Genomic DNA, 19,109 nt, shown 5'->3' on the forward strand with positions numbered 1-19,109 from the left:
ATAAATTTTACCTGGTGCTAAGCAAAACATTTTTTTTGCGTTTGTCACAGTTCCTGACCCATACATAGCAACGTCTGTAGAATATCCTTTCTGATAAATACGAAACAATATCTTCTTTTTGGATTTTGTGATAACCGAAGATACATTGAAACCAGGATATAGCAAAGTGCATAACTCAATTGGCTAAAACGGATGGGTTGACAAATTGATATGAAACACTTAAACCTTCCCTTCAGTACACAATATGATATTCAGGACTTAAAGCTACACACCAAACCTTCACACATGCAACTATTCTCAGGTCACACTGCAGCATCTGCCTATTTGGTTGATAAGGCTCATAGTCTTTCAAAGCTTGCAACGTAAAAAAACAAAAAACAACACAGGGCAATCACATGTATGAGTTTTATTAAAGGTCAACATAAATGGCAGAACTCATCGGAGGCACAGTAACTTACTTTAGCTATACACTGCAAAATAAATTGGCAAGTAGCACAGCAGCACATACAAGCGTCACAAGCAGAAAACAAGATTGAAGCAATCGATGGTGTAATAAGAGCAGTCACTTTCAAGTCTGTCCTCGAGTGTCATATGGCTTAGTCCTTAACAGTCTTTGGCCCTCACCTTCCACAGGTTACCATCCAGTCAATTATTGCAGTCAATTTAACGACCCACCAAATGATTTTAAATAAAGGGTTTTGTTTTACACTCAATACAAGTTAATTTAGATGTAGACCGTAACAGGAAATCTACACCTTGCATGAGGAAGGCACAAGTCCAAATGAAGCTTTTTTAAAACAATGATCAAAATTAATCAATAACCAAACCCTTTCCACTGGTTAGTGACTGGAAACCTGCTGTAATTCAACTCCACATGTGGAGTCTGAGGGCTGTGAGCCCATTCACCAGAATGACTCATTCAATTCGCCACTCGGACACGTGCCATGGCAACAAAATTGCTGGCTTTAACAGCAAATGAGGAGCATCACATATCCCTGAAGGAACGGGGGTTCTGTAAGGAGGTTGTTGCTGAACAAGTTGGAAAAGTTCTTTACAATTTTGGCTGTAAATCCTGGGGAGAATTCAGATTTATTATTGTTTTGGATAATGACATCAAGGAGGCAAAAGATAACCCATTTAACACAAAGACATAACAATCAATGCAAGTTTATAAACCCACGATCACATCTCACATCCATGTCCCCGCGTATCCAGATATCCTCCGCTTCCGGGCTGCTTTTCAGCCCGGGGGGGAGGGGCACTATTTTGTGCGCTATGAATGCGATACTAAAGAAGCACTGCAACTGCCCAAGTGCTCCTGATGGAAATTTAGGGACAAGTTCAATACTGGTTCATAGTATGGAGTCAAACATGAGATTTCACGAAAAAAACAAAAAAAAACAAAACAAAAGTCATATTTATAGCTAGGCAATGTCATGCTTGGCAAAGAACAAGGCTCTAGCAAACCAACAAAAGAGGACAGATCTGTCAAAACAAAACATATCAGGCAGTAATAAAATTACAGAAATAATCAATGCGATAACAATACACTGGTTTGATTTCTTTTTTTTTCTATATTCAAAATAAAATTTGAGTTTGCTTTTTTTTTGACATTATGTACATAAGTGCAAACAAGGTGAACGTCACACATTCATATACACCTCAGCAAGGATCGACATCACCCAGCACAGCTGGGCAGGAAGAGGCTCTGGACCGTCATCATTTTGAGCAAAACTCAAAGATGAAAGCTCGCGCCTCTGTGCAGAGGAAATCAGGCAACGCCTGTCCGGTCTGCAGGGGGTGAGCTGAGGGTGGATGTAAAGAAAAAGAAGATTTTTCACTTAGTTCAAACCCCTCCCCCATTTTTAAAACCTCCTGGACAGATAACATCCTAAATTTTCCTAATAACTAATAACAAAAAACTAAACATGGAACAGAACAAAAAACAGAATGATTAGGTCAAATAATCAAAACAAAATCAACACCTGATCTCCCCCTCAGGACCTGTGGACATTAGTAGAATTTAAATTTTCCACAGAAAATATTCATTTTTAATTATTACTATTATCACTATGCCATAACAAGATGGTCTGATTCAACATTCCCTTTTTGAATAAAGTAATCTTGTAGGCTATTTCAAGGCTATTTTCAATCAATGAGGGGAAATACATCACAATTAGGACAATAGAAAGGTAGCCATGTTGTTATTTTGTTGCCACAGCAACAACTATTACCATTAACAATGACTCCATCATTGTATACAAATGATTATCATATTATATATTTTTTTGTTGCTCTACACAAACTATTAACAGTGTATAAATGTTTTTTTTAATTTCCATGCTGTGTATAACATCAGATAAAAAAAGAAAAGCCTAACTTATGGTTAATAATGTCACTTTCATACTCAGCTATCACATCACTATACAGTGATCAAGATATAAGGCCCTTGTTTGTGCCCCAGGCAACAGAGTATGTTCAGGACCGGATTAAATGTCCACATGCTAAAGGATCTGTTCACTGGACACAATGAGATCAGAGCATTTTGCATATTCCAGAGTAATGACAGTGAAGATTCATGGCTGTACGATAAAATTACAAAGAGGAAGTGACCATAAAATCCCCCTAATTTACACAACCTTGTGCATGAAACTGCAGATCTAAATCGACTTATATCCAAATGCCTTCGAGAGGCACAATTTAAGAATCAAGTATTCTGTTGTTCCAGCAGGACAGAAACGAGTGAAGGCATAATCATGTTAAAAGGGGAGGAAAGGAAGGCGAAAGAGAAAGTCAATCAAAGCTAGTCTCTTCAAAGCTGTAGGATTTAGACAAATTCATTTGTCTGGACATTCGAAACACGAATTTCATTAAATAGGAGAAGACAATTTCTGCTTAGATCACGAAGAGAAAAATGTATCTGCTCAACACACTGAAAAACAAAAGTATCAAAATTACACTTCTTGACATTTTTTTTTACAATGACAAACATATAGAAGGCTGTGTATTGTTTAATCTGTAGATAAACTAAATAATACTTAAATCAACAATTCGGGAGTATTGGATATACGTCATATACAATAGAATTAAACTTTTTGTCGGGTTTGACTAAAGGTTGACATCACTCTTGCTTCTGTGTGTTACTGTAAAGAGACTGTTAGCTTAGCTTTAAATAAAGACTAGACATGGGCAACAAACATATTTCTGAAAATCCAAAACAAAGGAGATAAATGTACTGAACGGTACGGTTCAGGGGACACTATAAAGGGACGGACCTTTACGTTTAAGTTAAATATCTCTCTTTTTTCCTCTTTATGATTAGTTGCCAGTCATCACATGTAGTAGAACATAAATCCATCCAAAATAAAGGATAAAAAGCTGTCAAAATCAAAACACGTGACTTAAAATTAATCAAAACGTGTCCCTTAACAACCTGCCCTATTCGGTCCGCACCTCTTTAGTGTCCCCTTGAAACATCGCATCACATGTAGTGTTTAGGACTTAATTTGTGTTATTACCTCGGCCGAGGAGGGTAATAAGTGATCGCCCTTGTTTATTCGTCTGAATAAATAAATTGAAAAGATCGAAACAAATTTTAACGTAATTTATAATGGGCCAAGGAACAGTTGATTGAATTTTATTGTCGTAGATTCGGGGGGATTTTGTTTTGTTTTGATGGCTTTAATCAATTTGTACTAATCATGACCAATTTCCACCATTTATGATAAACTGTAACTCTACAGGTAGCAGACAAACAAGAGCATCATCAAACACAATGAAACAGATAAGCAAACTGTGTAAGCGACAGATTAATCCTAATGTCACAACCCACAGTGTGTAAAAGCGACGCATACCAAGTGCTGATTTCTTTTCCTTTTTTGTATGTGTTGGTGTCGTTCATCTAGTTTCACTAATTCAGAAAGTAGGTTACACCTTTGACTAGCACAAAATGGCGCTGTGATGTCCAGTTACGCTCTACATTTTCCGAGGGTGAAAAGTATTTGTAAAAGTAGTTACGCCACTCATTGACATTAAGAACAAATCAAATTATACACATACATTAATATGTCTTAACACAGTGTCTCCATGGTAACTATGTGATCTCTGAAATAGTCTATATATAAGTGAACGTTACATTATAACAAGCTCATCTTTTGGAGGAGCGTGTGTAGTTTTTGCATTAGATACATTCACAACACAATAACAGTATATTAAAAATATGAATAACGGTCAGTGTTAAATGTCTTAATGTCCGTAGCACTTACAGCCAACCAAATATGTCTGATTTATGTCTTTACATAAATGATGAGACAGCTCGGCACTCTGAGAGAAGACGCTGCAGTCCAGATGTGATTTACCACTGTTATTATGGAGCAAATATCACAACTGTCTCTATGGTCCATTCTGTACTGACATTAGCAGTTCCGGGGACACATGTAAGAGGCACGTTTGAATTTGATTTGAGCCAGTATCCAAAGCTGCGATGAAGAATTCTGGGTACGGCTGCCACGCCGAGAACAGGCTGACTTTTGATAGAAAGGGCACGTCATTAGAAAAGCTGACACTTATAAAGCCGGCAGGAGCTTCTCAGCTCCTAAGCTTTTCTCCCCAAAGAGACAGACAGGATAAAAATCTTGTGTGTGTGTACTCCACTCAAATATCACAAGACAGCAGTTAGTCACACAACTGCCACACCTCTCAGTATTCAGGGTTTTTTTTCGTTTTCAGACATCGGGGCAGATTCCTGCATGTTTCACCATGCAGACCGTAGGCACAACAACAGGGACCAAATTCAGCTTTAGTCTTGTACAATGACATCATTGACATGAGGGCTAAAAGTCTAGGAAATCCCGAAGTCCTTGACCTGATCCTCAGAGACATCACATAACCTTCATCACGACTCGAGCCTGGTAAAAATCAGGATATGTGGCAGAGCTGAAGCTTCTCCTCCCAGGGGTGGACAGCTTTTATTGATGGTTCTAGATACCAAATCATTAAGCAATTTTTTTCAGCATTCGGAAAATGATCTTCAGAACATAAACAATCCCGAATCAGACAGAAAACACTGATCTGAGCAGTCCAATTTCACATTTCCTCAATATCATCCAGTTTCCAATAAAGACTATGAAATTAAATAATAATAAAAACTCCTGAAAGAATATAAATTTAAAGTGGCGATCCTTGTGCAATTTTTTTTTTAATGAACTCTGGGCCAACACGTGATATCGCTTTACTCCTGTCATCATAGGTTCCCTCTGCTAGTCAGAAAATCTTGTATGTAGGCTGCAGAGTGTCCTGTGCTGCAGCTGAGCAGCTAAATCAAAGGCACAAACAACAAATAAACAACTCAGTAACGACTGATTGGGTGAGATGAGGAACACCGGGATGTGGAACGGAACGGTAGATGCAGGACGACACGTTACATCCACAGCCATGCTGAATGTAAACCTAATGTGATCATGGTCTGAATTCCTCTGACTTTGGAATGTCATATGTCTGTGTGCGTGCGTGTGTGTGTGTGTGTGTGGCTGTTCAATCAAGCCTTGCTCAGCCTCGTCGGACCACAATGCATCAGGATTGTGAGCCAAGGTGTCATATCCAAGCATGTACTGCATGAACCGCTGCAGTTTCTGTTTTTCTTCCTCGCTCTGTCGGTGCGCTGAGTTTGAGGCACGTGTTTGCTGCATTCGGGGGTTAAAAAACAAAACAAAAACAACACGACCGCCCTGACGGAGCGAAAGCTTCAGGGGATTTAACTCAGGTTTCGGGAAAGGCTTACTGAGTTCAGCGCCATGGGAGCAGACGCAACCAGAAGTTTAGGGACGGGACAGAAATGGGTTTCCATGGGAACGCACTGGAGCTCCACCGGATCAGGGGTCAGAAGCTCAGAGGAGTCTACTGAAAGGAAGAGAAGGGAAGAGTGATGGTACCTGGTCAGCAGTGGAGGAGTTGGTACATTTAGAGTATAATAATATAGAATACAGAGAAATCTTCATGTTTTAAATATTTAAGACAACAGGTACAGTTCAGAAGTCATGGACATGTGAATCAGGATGCAAAAATATGTCATGTAATGAAAGTTGTTTGTTTTTTGTTTTTTTTTTAGCCTTGAATATTTAAATGGCCATGGACTGATGACACAGGACCGGTGGTTCCTTAAAACACTACAAAAGCAAACACACCAGATGTTTCAAGGACTCAGATGATAATTATTATCACTGTATTAGTTTAGGTGAAGCCTTGTTATAATTTGTACCAGCTAATATAATAATTAATATTAAAGACAAAAACTGTCCGGTTTTCATGAAAATGTTTTCTTATTTTTAATCAAAAACATCACAGGATGGAATGAAGAAATAAAAGTGAGACTACAGGCGGGGTTTTCTCAACTTGGATGGAAGACGACTACACAAAGAAGGGAGAACTGAAAGAGCAAACCTGATCTGAGGTGGCTGATTCAGCGAAAGGAACATTGGTGACTGAGGTCGAAGCCGACGAAACAGTGGAGGTAGTGGCACCGTGCATCATGGGAACTTTTATTCAGGCGAGTCAGACGAAAGACAAAGGACGAGGATGTGGACGGGGGGAGGAGGGGGGTGGGGGGTGGGGAGGGGGACAGGAATGATATGGTTACCATGGCAAAATGTGCAGGGTCACAGGTTATGGCACAAATCCAGTGATATTGCCAGAATGAAGTATACAGACACATGCAAAAACAAAAGAGATAAAGAAAATTACATATTTCATTAGCCAAATGGTTAAAAGGAAATGTACCGTTTTACCAACACATGATTAATTAGACAAGGCAATGAACCTTAATACAATCTAATCAGACTGGAAAATCTGATAATTGTATTTACATGGACAAGAGATACGTGTGAAAGTACCAAAAGGACAAAGACAATGATTAATAGTACGTGCAAAATATATGACGATGCTATCACTAAAGCTCTTCATGCTCCTTAAATCAGAACACCGATTGTTTTTATCTCCTAAACTTTCTTTTTTGATTATTTTTTGTGCATAAAGCATGAACGGCTAACTGGTTTGTTCCTGGAGCATCAGGTGCTCTTATCATAGTCAACAATAACAACAACGGCTCCTTATGAGTAGGAAGTCATAAAATCTGTTTGAGCATGTTGCTAATGTGGTAGAGACGAGAGAAAACGCATGAACAACCACGCAGGGACGCAGAGAAGAAGCAGATTCTCAACAGGCCTCGTAGAATTCTGTGTTCTGTTTGTTTCTACATATTTGGGGTCTGAACTCTTGCTTTATATTTGGAAACCTGAGTTTAACATTAAGCCTTAAATTAAGATTAATGATAATGGCCTGACAATGTACAAATTTATTAGGGGGTTAGAACAAGGTCTTAATACAAGTATAAAATAGATTTTCTGTGCAATAACTAACATTATAAAAGCCATGGATGATCCAGAATATCAATATATTGAATATAGCTGAGTAAAAACTGAGTCTAGGGCCTTAGAAAACAAGTTGCAATAACATAAAAGTAACATGGATTAAATCAGAGTGAGAGTGTGACAATGACAGAGTCACCGAGCCGTACATTCAAGCAGCAAGAAGATGAAATGTGTGTGGGATTAAAAAAGCGTTTGTACTCAGGATATTCTTCCTACATTAGAGGAGTTGTGTGGGTGTTTGGACTGCACACCTCTGTGTTGTATAATTCAGCCAATACATACATCAATAATTCACGCCTGACGGACTTCAGAGATTTTACTTTTGAAGTAATCATCATATAATTTAAAATTTCCGTTTTTATTAGTGATTAGATTTAGATTTCCAGGATCCAATCACCCATCACGTGTCTGTAAAAATGGCTGTCTGACGTCTTAATTTTCTGTCATCAAATGTCGAGCAAGCAAACAGAAAGACAGGAAGGGTGAGTGTCGTGAACGGGATGGCGAGGTCAGCACAGCGTCACCACACCACTGCACCACTCACCAGTGGGGATGAAGGCTGGTTGCTGGAGCTGCATGTTCGCCAGGGCTTGCTGGTAGTGGAACATGCTGGGGTTGAAGATGCCTGCAGCAGCCCCGTTGCTCTTCTCTAAGACTGGTCTCTTTGGTAACAGCTGCATAGTGCCTGCAGGTGGAGACTAACCAGGAAGAGACCCAGGAGAAGGGTTAGGAAGGAGATCCTGGAAACAACCTGGTGAACACCCCAATGCACCCGTACACCCCAGATTACGCCCTCTTGCTACCACAAGAGGGCGCTGCACAGCAACTAAGTTGAAGTGCAGGACTGCAGAAAGTCTTCAAATGACATCACAGGGAAATGAATTTTCATATAAATACGCCCAAAGATTAATTCCATATAAGGACGGAATGGAATTGTTATTCATCTAATAATGATTCTCTCAAAAGCGGTTGTATAATTTAGTAACGACTAAATCTTAACGACTGGTGAGAATATCAGCTCTGTGAACTGACAACACCCCTTTACAGTTGGCGTGCTAACTGGTTTAGCTCACTTTTAATGATCTTAGATCACTGCGGTCAACCAATTATGGGTTGAATATGGAAACAAAACCTTTCCACTGTTCTGCAAAGCAAATATTATACGTGTAACTTATTTTTCTATTGGATCATTATGTCACATACATAAGATCTTTTACCAGATTACTCAAGGAGTTGTTGTTGACCTTAGCTGATGCTGCTTTTTAGTTTGTAATCACTCACCAAAGCCGCAGACGCTGTGTTTTGACTGGCTTGGTGCTGTGAAGCCTTGATCCTGGCTTGCAAGTGTGCCGGCGGATGGAAGTACTTGCACTTGTCTCGGCTGCAGCGTCCTTTAATGTAGTCCATGCAGACGATGACCGAGTTCTCGCTGCTGTCCACCATGCCGGCCTCCAGCGGATGAGCGTAGCGACAGTCGCTCTCGCCCCTCGTGCAGTTTCCGCGCTGGAATTCCCGACAAACCTAGCGGAACGATCAAGCTCGCTAGTCAAGATTTGCCTTTTGATCATACCGATACACTGAACCACTGCGTTCAGGCTGCATACCTCCAGCTTGTCTGTACGCATATGTTTGTGTGAGGAGGTGCCGTTGGACATGGCTGCCAGGCCAGTGGGACTCCCAGGGACCAGCAGGGGAGTACTGGGCAGCAGCTCAGGCATCAGGCCCATGCCTGGACCCATGTGGTTCAAATATGGACTGAAAGCCATACTGGGACTTGTTGCCAGGGAGTGCGTCATTGGGAATGTTGTCTGAGTAAAGAGTCATAAGCAGAAATACGAGAGACAAAACAAGTTACAGCAGAACGTTCTCTGTCGACAGAATTCATCTCAAAAGCAGGAATTTCTCACTATCGGCTGCAGCTGAGCTCCAGGCAGCATGAACTGCATCTGTTGAGCCAACATGGCCGCCGCAGCCTTCTGCTGGATCAGGTTGTTCCTCCCATTGATCTCCAGCTGGGTCTTCAGGTGTGGAGGAGGGTGAAGGTATTTACAGTTCTCACGGGTACAGCGTCCCTGAGGACAGAGGACCGGGGGACGACATTAAAGGTTTGTACTGGCAGACAGTCAAAGTTAAACATTTAGCATTTTTATCAGTGAGATATCGCCATCATCAAATCCTAAACACTGAAAGTTCGCTCCACACTGCTCACTCTGGTGGAGCCCCAGAGATCCTGTGTGCAGAAGGGACAAAGTCCCAAAAGGTCAAGCATCATGTCAGCGTTCGACCAGTCTGAGCTTTGTGGCAGAGTGGCAAAACGCATGATAGATGAGTATACTTAATAGATTCATACGGGATTGACGGTTCGCCTTCTCATAAGACAAAGACCCTAAAGACACGGCCAAGACAACACAGGAGCGACTCAGGGACAACTCTGTAAATGTCCTTCAGTGGCTCAGCCCTGACTTGACCTCAATCAAACCAGGAAATGGCCACCAAAGGTCCCCATCCAGGACGACCGAGCTTGAGAGGATCTGCTGAGACGAATGTCCCAATATGCCAGGTGTGCAAAGATGAACCCGAGTCCACCGTACTGAGGAGAAGCTCCGACCCGAGCGTATGTGAAGCTTACAAAACAAAGAGGCAAGAACCTCGCAGCAGCGCTTGAGACACTGGAGGTGAGACGGAAGACAAATGAACACTGTGAAAAGAAGATAAAGCTGAAGAATGAAAACATGTAACGTGCTCAGTTCTCACAGAACCTTTACCTGGCTGAGGCCAAGTCTCCCCATTTTTCATGATAATCTTTTTAATCTTTTATATAAAAACAGCTCTGAATCATTATACAGTCCAATATTCCACAAGCTTTGGCCAGAGTTTAACTTCAATGACTTAAAGCAAAGGAAGTGGCTCTCTTTTAATATCTGTAAGTGACAATCGTGCTCCAGCCCGACTCCGACCCACAGAGAACCTTCTTCCTGAGGCTTTGCTGTTTCATGTGCTTCAGTTGGTGCTATCATCTGGTATAATCCTTTATGGTTCGCAGCAGCTGTCTTCATCTCTGTAACTATATTCATTTCCTGGCTTACTTTAAAGGCCTGCCGCCCTCTTGCATCATTGCTCCTTTTTTTCCCCCTCTCAGTTTGCTTCTCTGGGATTGCACATATCCTTCACACGTGTGTCCAATTATCTCCTCCCAGTGTCCTTGTCAGATCATCAGATACGGCGGTTCCATGTGTAGTATTTCATCAATATTTGCTGCTGGTTGCAGCTCCGTGGATTAGCTTGCCTCTTGGTCTCACAAACACAATTGAGCTGAACTGATGTTTGGCCCAAAGCAATTTCCAGTCGGTTTATTTGAGATAGAACCTATGAGGTTAATATGAGCAGAAATACTCCAGAGGGACCATTTATGACTCGAATGTAAAGAATTTTTAATGTTTTTCAGCACAGATATTCTGTACATTGAATGAGCTGAAGGTTCAATTAAATTAGTCCCCGACCGTCATCCATGCAGCGTCCTTCTTCAACCGGCTCTAAAAATGAAGCTGCAGGACCACCACGGGTCAAACTGCACCCTTGGCAGCCAGCTGCCAACATCTGTCTGCCCCTGCAGCAGAGCTGGTGACCCGCTGGAGTCGCCGCGCTCAGGCTTAGCCACACTCCCCACCACCTAACCCACCTGTGGGCAGCAGGAAACAGAGAAGATGAGCTGACATCATGCTGCAGAGAGCCAGACGGTGATGATGACGTCACAGCTCCACGAGAATGTTCAAGCAGGTTAAGTGAGTGAGGAGCTGCATCAGACGGGAGGCCAACTCAGATCCGAATATTGTGGTCTGGCGCTGCTGTGTTGTCCTGTTATCTCTAACTTGACACAGAAACAACATTTTTCAAATTCTCTGCTAAGGCGGAGACGCTAAAGACTGGAGCTGCGGCAAGTAGTTGGTCTGGAATCTCCTCTGGTAGTTATGGCAACAATCTACCAACGCAGAGAAATTTCCACTCGTGACACTGATAGAGTCTGAGAAAATGAAGGCAGCGCGCGGACATCGCAGCACACAACAAGAGCATTCTTCTGAAGTTCCAGTTTGGGTTCAACTGTAGCTCCGCAGGAAATACAACAGGAGCTCCTGATCACACCGTGACGTCGAAACGAATCCCTCAACAACCTTCCTCCTGTGTTTGCGTTACCATCCTGACCGTCTCCAGAGGACGGAGCGAGCACCGCTACAGATATCCCCGTGCCTGATGGATGAATTGTACCTGCATATATCTGCAGACTAATGCACCATCTCCTCGATTTCAAGGGTACTTTAAGGGCTGATGGCCGTATTGACAAGCTAATGATCTGCTCGTGTCACCATACCCTGCTGCCCCTTGGAAAAAGGTCGTTCCAGCCTTTTAAATGTCTGAATTTTCTACTAACACACAGTGGAAATAAGATTCTGCCGGGGACCAGCCATGACACCCTCCCGTCACAGTGGCCTCAAATCTCCGGCATATTGAGCGGGTGTGACGTCTTGGCCACTGATCGGGGATGACGGCGATAAAGCGCTATAAATACTTGGTGGTGAGTTGACCCCTCCCTCTGCAAATGCTGGTCCAGAGAAAAGAAGCCCGATGTGGGGGGGGGGAAAAACCCAAGCCATGAGTGTGTCCATTAGCAGATATAGCCATAAAAATCAACAAAGGAGGGAGGGGTGGAAACGATGCTGCAGAGGGAGGAGCGGCTTTGTATTTAACAGAAACAGCCCAATATAATCCTGAACAACGGCGAGCTCAGAAACAGTGTTGGGGAGGCGACTGTTGACACACTGAAATCCCGCTGCAGCTGCGGATAAAGAAGGATGTTTGACCTTCGGCTGTCACCGTCTCCAGCTCTCCCTCAGACCAACGTGACCCCCGGGACTCCGAAAAAAATGCCCCCGTGCTTACATTCACTACTTTTGGCCCAAAGCGGATCATCAGTGCTACCAGTGCAGAGCCAGGCTGTTGCTCGGTGCTAAAAACAGCCTTGCCACTCAGGAAGATCAAACTATCCAATGAGTACACACTCCTGTGCTGTTGCTAGGCCCCCCCCTCTCTCCCCCTGTCTCTCCCGCTCCATCCTGCTCTGGAGGACACATAACATAGAAAAATGGCTGAATAATAAATTCTAACTCAATAAACGAGGCGAAGGCAGCTGCGCTCGCACGGCTCCTCTTTTGCTTGCACCAAAGCTCACACATGGGGGGGGGGGGTGTCTCCTGAGTTTGAGAGCAATCTATATGTTGTGGCGATCACTTATCAATTTATGTGTGGAGAGGCGGAGCGAGGCCGCAGCTACGTTGACGACCACGTTACAGATGGATCAGTACAATGGCCTTTTGTCAAATTACAGCTGAAAATAGAAACAACAAAGAGCATCTCGCATCTACGTTATGGGCCGGTGGACCAGAAATTGGCAAATGGTGCTCACGGCTATAAGGAAGGACGACCGAGGATACAGATCAGCTTTACCTTTTGTCTCTGTTAGTTTATGCTCCCAAAACCAGTTTCTGCTCATTAAAATACAGGTTTCAGCTTTCTTGAATATGAAAATGTCCTTTATGTGGACTAAAACGGCCTGGCTGTCATTGGCATGCAAGCTCGTCATGGCTGGTTACAGGCAGAAATCTGCACTAGACACTTGTTTCATTCAAGTCACCAGGTGTGTAACATATTTACAAGGTAAATGAGAATTTTTAGTCCCCTTTCACTGTGGCAGGGCTGATAACCGTTTAGTTTACTGGTTTTACTGGTATTTGCTGATTCAATTTGCTGGTTCACTGGTAGTGAACAGCCTCTTGAACAACTCTGAACGCTCCTGTGTGCTTGTTGTCACCTGTTCACAAAGATATATCTTCAGAGTCAGAGCACCATGTCGTATTTTAAAAAAAATAATGTCAATCTAAGTGTAGGTGCCTCCTCATTATAAATGCACTCGTCAAGGATTGTGGGTAATCTGTGTTCATTCAATATAATTGGATATAAACAGCAGCAATATAAATTCAATGTCATTACATGCCTTGAATCAGGTAAGGCAAAGAAAAACTCCCTTTTAACAGGGAGAAACCTAGAGCAGAACTCAGCTGGGAAAGAAGAGAAGAGAGGAAACAAAAGGCAGATCTGTACAAAGAGGAACACAAAATATAGCAAAAACACCTTACAAGGGACTCAAATCTTGTTGCCATCCCAAGCGTCAAAGTATGTGTATTTCTACCGTTCTATACAAGTTCATTTATGTTCAGCACATGTCTGAGGTCACCATATGGTCCAACAACAAGAAGCATTACAACAGAATAACTGTTACCCTGTCATAACAGCATAGCGGTTATAAATTGTGCACTGTTATAACAGTATAACACATCCTGAGTCACCATTGTGTGGGGAAACTTCAAGGTAAAATTCCATTTACAGCCTATAAAACTAACTCATTTGCTTTCTAGATCTGTTTTCAATTTGGGATGTGGTGGGCTTCATGCTAACAACAGCTTGCCAGGACCACGTGTAAGGAGGCGCAGAAGTGTGTCGCATCTGTTTGCGACGTTACCTTGAGGGAGTCGAAGCAGGCGATGACTCGGCCGTTCTCCACATGGCAGCTCCGGGAGGGGTGGGCGAACTTGCACTCGGCGTCTGACCGCGAGCAGGTGCCTCTCTGAAACTCACGACACACTTCCAGGGTCAGCCATTTAGTGTCGCGGCCCATAGTCATGTTGACGGCCATCGGAGTCGTCACAAACGGCGAGACGGATGGGTGAGGTGAAGAAAAGAAAAAAAAAAAAGGCGCCTGAGCGGAGCAAGGGTGACTAAGGGTGATGTAAGAAAAAGTCTCCTGAAAAAGACTGTGAAAACAGAAGCAGGAATCTTTCTTTTCCCCCCTCACAGGAAGCGGGTGGTGAGTCCTTTGGGGTGTGTTGTCCGCTGCTCTTGGGAAAATCGGCAGCTGAAGTTTCGCTGCGGTGAGATAGAGGGGTGGTAACTGTGAGCAGAGGCCAGCTCCGTCTCATAGGAAAAAAAAAATCTACTCTGAGGACATCACTCTGGCATGCCGGGGATGTGACGGCGAGTCCGCGTCCGAAACAGCTCCAAACCGCGTTACATTCACGTCAGCATGGCCGCAACCAGAGCGCTCGCTGTGGCGTCGGGGCTGGTCGGCTGTCCGAAAAGGAGGGTCGGAGGAGCAGAGAGGGGATCCTCGCAGGGCGGGATGAGATGCTCGGCTCAGCGGACGTGCGGGCTGGCGCTCGGCAGCGAGCGGTGGACGACTCCGTGGCTGTCACGATGAAATACAGCCTCCATTCAAGGCCAGAATCACACCAGAGCACATATCCAGCAGCTACGCAGCAGCAGACAGCCCCCTTGTCGTAGGCACTTTGGAGGTCGGCTTCCTGCTTTTATTTCAGTCTCTTTCTCATCCCTATATTTGCATCCTCCTCGCTGACCTCTCTCCAACACGTCCTTGCGTGGCGTCTTGCTCTGGACCAGAAACACAGAAAGACAAAGGTTAATTCGGCGCACTGAACAGCCTTTTGAAGAGAAACCGCGCGCAGATTTTGATGAGCCAAACGGGAAACGATCGAATAAGAAGAGAGGAGGGAGCAGTGAGCAGGAAAGGGAAAGCTAAGTCTTGATTAAGAGCTACAAGAGGGAGAGAGGGAAGATGTGGGGAGATAGCAGGCAGGACAGAGACGTCACTTCAACTCCCTCAGAGCCACGAAGCCAAAAGTGCAGCGCTTGAGTGCCGCAGGGATAAAGCGCTGCGAGGTAAAAACAACAGATCCCCGAGGTCACCTGGACGCATGTCCCCCAGCAGATGATCCCACGGACGGCTAACGCGAAAGGGAGAATTGAGAGAAGCAGAGCAGGAACACACACGCGGCTCCAGCTGCTGTGCCAAACCCTTCAGCCATTCACAGCGGCTTTTGTAGGCATGCGGAGCGCGCCCTCGACCAATGACGGAGCAGTTTCCACAGCAGCTCCGCTCTCCACAGAATCTGTCCTTGTTCCTCTCAGGATCCCCCCCCCCCCCCCCCCCCCCCCCTCTCTCTCCACCCTGGTACAGCACAGTCACGGTCGCGCCACGAGCTAACGTTCAAACTGTAGCACAACCACGAGGCGACGCCATCGGGCTCGCCGACGTGGACGACTGTGCCACATCTTACATGGGCAGAATGCTGAGCAACTCAGTCTCGGGGAGCAGAGTGACGTGTCTGGACGCCGACTGAATACAGATAAAGATCAATGAGTCAGTTCAATCAGGACACACACACACACACACACACGCAATTTGCCTTGGTTGTTTTTATTGGGAATAGACAAAGTCCAAACAGCGTTTGGTCTGACACACCAGCTAATACATTCATAGAGAGGATGAATAAAGGATAGGGGGAGGTGGGGGGCAGATATTATCAGTGCCTGTGTCTGATGGAAGCAAACACAGACGGAGGAACCAACAGGGGGGAGTGTGTGCCTGTGTGTGTGTGTGTGTGTGTGTGGACAGCCCAGAAGGAGAGCACTGCAGTGGGGGAGTGGGAGATGGAGGCATACTGAGGGGGTGCTATCTGGACCGTCACGCCCACCTTCGAGCACCAGAGCAGACACGTGCCGACCAACAGAACCATTCAGAGGCGGAGATGAGCAGCTGAACATCTCTGGCCAGCTGGACCAGTTTATTACGTTCCTCTTCCTCGTGGTCGCAGGGATCAGTGGGAACTTTTCCCCGGGGGTGCGTGCGGCCGTGTGTCGGCGTGAAGCGCCTCTGCTTACGCACGCCTTGATGACGTTGCTCGGCGAGGCGGTGATTCACACCGTTGAAATGCTCCTCGGCAACACTAATCTTACTGTTCCAAGCCCTTGTCTCTCCGAGGCCGTTCCAGGTTAAACCCTGTCCACAGCATGGATGACCAGGAGTCCCGGTTCAGGTATTGTTATGGAGCTCTTGCTTGTTGGCCTTTCCTTTGGCAGCACATCAAGGTCCCTCAAGGAGACTGAAGACAATGAGCGGTTTAAAATCGTGAAATCATGCCAGGGTGGAGTAGGTGAAAAGTGACATTCCCCTTTTGGGGGGAGTATTTATTAACAAGCTGGGAGGTGTGAGTGGAAAGAACAGGGACAAACAGGAGAACCTGTAGGACATCGTGTATCCGTCTGCTGTGCTGAATTGGGCTGGGTTTGATTCTGCAAATGTTATTACGACAGCAGAGAACTTCAGCCTAATATGCTTAAAACAGCCAGGACCTACCAGATGCAGACAAAGAGGTAATTGTACAAGTCGATATACCAGAATAGTTCGTTTTACTTCCCCTTCTGGCAGCAGCAGCAATCTCCCTTTGATTTAGTAATCACGAGAAACAAGAACGGCGGTGGTCTCGGACACCGACAGCGAACGTTTCAGGCTTAAAGTTGTGCAACTTTATACCCCCATGTGAACGACCCTGGACGCTATTTGACCTTAAATCTGCAGCATAATCGATCATCTGTTGGGCCGTGAGTAAATACACACCAAGTCATCGGCGAAGAGGCGCTGCAGCCAGCCGAGGTCAGCAGACCGGTGGGCTGCCGTTGCCTCGGCTACCCTCGTCAGACGCAGAGCGCCACCGGGGGACCGCAGCACACCTTCCAGTGGCGAGCCAACGTCATTAAGGCTACGGGGCGTCAGAGACTCGGTGCCACCTCCGCAGACAGCCCACATCTGAATTCTGTCACTCGCTCCAGTTTAGCCACGTAGCATTTGGCTGTAAAAACGCACGTTTTGCATTCAAAGGTGACACAATGACACGGAAGAGTGAAAACAGCATTGTTTTTATTTTCTGCATTTACATACTGTCCATATTTACCATATTTAATGCATTACCATACTGTCTGACCGACCCGACAACCAGGCCTAAAAAGGTGATTAATGATTGGCCCGAGGAACAAGATAAGGCCTGAGAATGTTGTGAAACACCGGTTCTGTTGCCCGGGGTCTGTTTCGGCAGTGGTGACAAGGCAACACGGTGAAACAACAACCAGCAGGTGACTGATTAAAAAGCAGAAGCTGGAAGATCATAAATCAGAGTGAAAGCGAAAGCCCCGAGCTGACCGACCAAAGTAATTAGGTTAAGTATTGGTAATCCCTTTCAGCTCATTAAGACAGCAGCTCTCATTCAACCAAACGTATAACAAGTCGATCCTGTCACGCAGGACAACGTTCAGGCTCCCGCCAGAGTTCAACAATCACCGCCGTTTTGCCCACAGACATGAAGATGCATCCGTGTCGGAGGGTTTTAAATGTGCGGAGACATCACGAGGGCTGGAAGATGAATGCAAGTTGTTGTTTTTCAACTATGCGGAAGAAAAACAAACTAAAAATGAAATAAATGCTCACTATGACACCTCTTAGACGTCATCAGGAAATGGAGGCGCAACAGCAGTGAAAACAGGTGACTCAGATTCAAGTTCAAAGGGACTAATATCTGACCTTTGTAGAGGACACGTGGCCCCAACCTGAGGGCCCCTGTCAAGGCACAGGTGGATCCTCCAGAGGACCATCCACAAGTATCAAGAATATAACAATATTTTGGATCATTTTTTTTGGACTGCTTCCACTCTCGGTCCCGCTTGTAACATCGCAAATGCTGCGACATGGAAACGGGTCACGAATATTTACCTGCCCCATTAGCATGAAGGGCACCACAGCAGCCTCTGCACCTGCCCCCTCGGAGGAAATGAAAACAGGCTGCAGTGTTGGCACAGCTCTCCATCTTTGTTTATATTAACTAAAGAGAAACTTGCCAGACCAGTGCAGATTTCCAAGACTCAGAGAAGACGAACTTGTCTTGACTAGATGCAAAGTTACACATGAGCCACCATGATGGTAACTGGTGCTGCACTGGTACAGTGGCAAAACAGAACCTATCATACAGTCAGGGAGAGTGCAGGAGCGCTGGATCCCGGAGAACCCGCACGGCGCCCTGAATCCCTGCAGAGACCTGCCCAAAGCATGTGCAACAGGGAGGTTCCTACTGCAGGAAACAACAGACATCTAAACCAAATCACCCATTTTTGCTGCAAACTAAAGGACGCCGGATGGTCACAGACTCTTACCTTTTGGGGCTGGGGTGATATCTTCAGCTGAGGAAAACGATATTTCCCCCCGAAGCCGCCTTCTTAGTCGGACATGTCCCCAGAACGGCCAAAAACAAACGAGGGGAAAACCAAGCCGGAAATGACAGAATCGGAAGAAATAAACTCAACCGTAGGTCTGTCTGGCCGCTGAGACGTTGGCTGCAACCAAATCAGCCCAAATGCGACGCTGGCTGGCACGACAGCAGTGTAACAGGTTTAAAAGAAACAAGCAGAGGGAGGTCTGAGTGGCGAGGGAGGAGTTGAAGCAATGATGGGGTGTTTTTTCCTCAGTGCAAGCTCATCTGAAGGGAGCCAGAGTCACGACGGCTCCGGCGCCAGCATCATTCTGCAAGTGTGGGCACGGAACATTAAAAGCACAACACAGGCAGGGAAAAGGCTGTAATAACGCACTAATAAATCAGGTGTTACTAACGAGCGGGGCTGTTCAACATGATGTCAGTAAACATGTATATCTCCAGGGAGACACTGGGGTGTCGTTTTAAAGATATAAATTACGGGTGAATTGTGTTTTTTCCCCGGTTGATATGTGTCTAAAAA

The 19,109-nt window shown here is 45.0% G+C and overlaps 1 protein-coding gene across 4 annotated transcripts; it reads right to left on the bottom strand.

Annotated features, from left to right (window-relative positions):
• Window positions 1-391: 391 nt before the first annotated feature.
• Window positions 392-18,794, bottom strand: mbnl3 (muscleblind-like splicing regulator 3). 4 transcript variants are annotated; one of them, XM_011610487.2, is made up of 8 exons: window positions 18,531-18,792; window positions 13,996-14,921; window positions 9,332-9,496; window positions 9,029-9,232; window positions 8,706-8,945; window positions 7,969-8,122; window positions 6,439-6,533; window positions 392-5,895 (listed from the first exon to the last, which is right to left on the bottom strand). In XM_011610487.2, the coding sequence occupies exons 2-8, from the start codon at window positions 14,167-14,169 to the stop codon at window positions 5,878-5,880; spliced, it is 1,050 nt and encodes a 349-aa protein (XP_011608789.1). In that variant the 5' UTR covers window positions 14,170-14,921; window positions 18,531-18,792; the 3' UTR covers window positions 392-5,877.
• Between the last annotated feature and the right edge of the window lie 315 nt (window positions 18,795-19,109).

The sequence above is a fragment of the Takifugu rubripes genome, chromosome 14, assembly GCF_901000725.2.
Source record: "Takifugu rubripes chromosome 14, fTakRub1.2, whole genome shotgun sequence".
Classification (NCBI taxonomy): domain Eukaryota; kingdom Metazoa; phylum Chordata; class Actinopteri; order Tetraodontiformes; family Tetraodontidae; genus Takifugu; species Takifugu rubripes.

Excerpts from the sequence above, each read along its gene's own strand:
- mbnl3 (XM_029846846.1), bottom strand. The coding sequence starts at position 14,169 with ATGGCCGTCAACATGACTATGGGCCGCGACACTAAATGGCTGACCCTG. Across the intron at positions 8,123-8,705 it reads ACACAGCGTCTGCGGCTTTG|TCTCCACCTGCAGGCACTAT; the intron begins GTGAGTGATTAC and ends CTTCCTGGTTAG. Across the intron at positions 5,899-7,968 it reads ACCAGCCTTCATCCCCACTG|TAGACTCCTCTGAGCTTCTG; the intron begins GTGAGTGGTGCA and ends TCTTCCTTTCAG.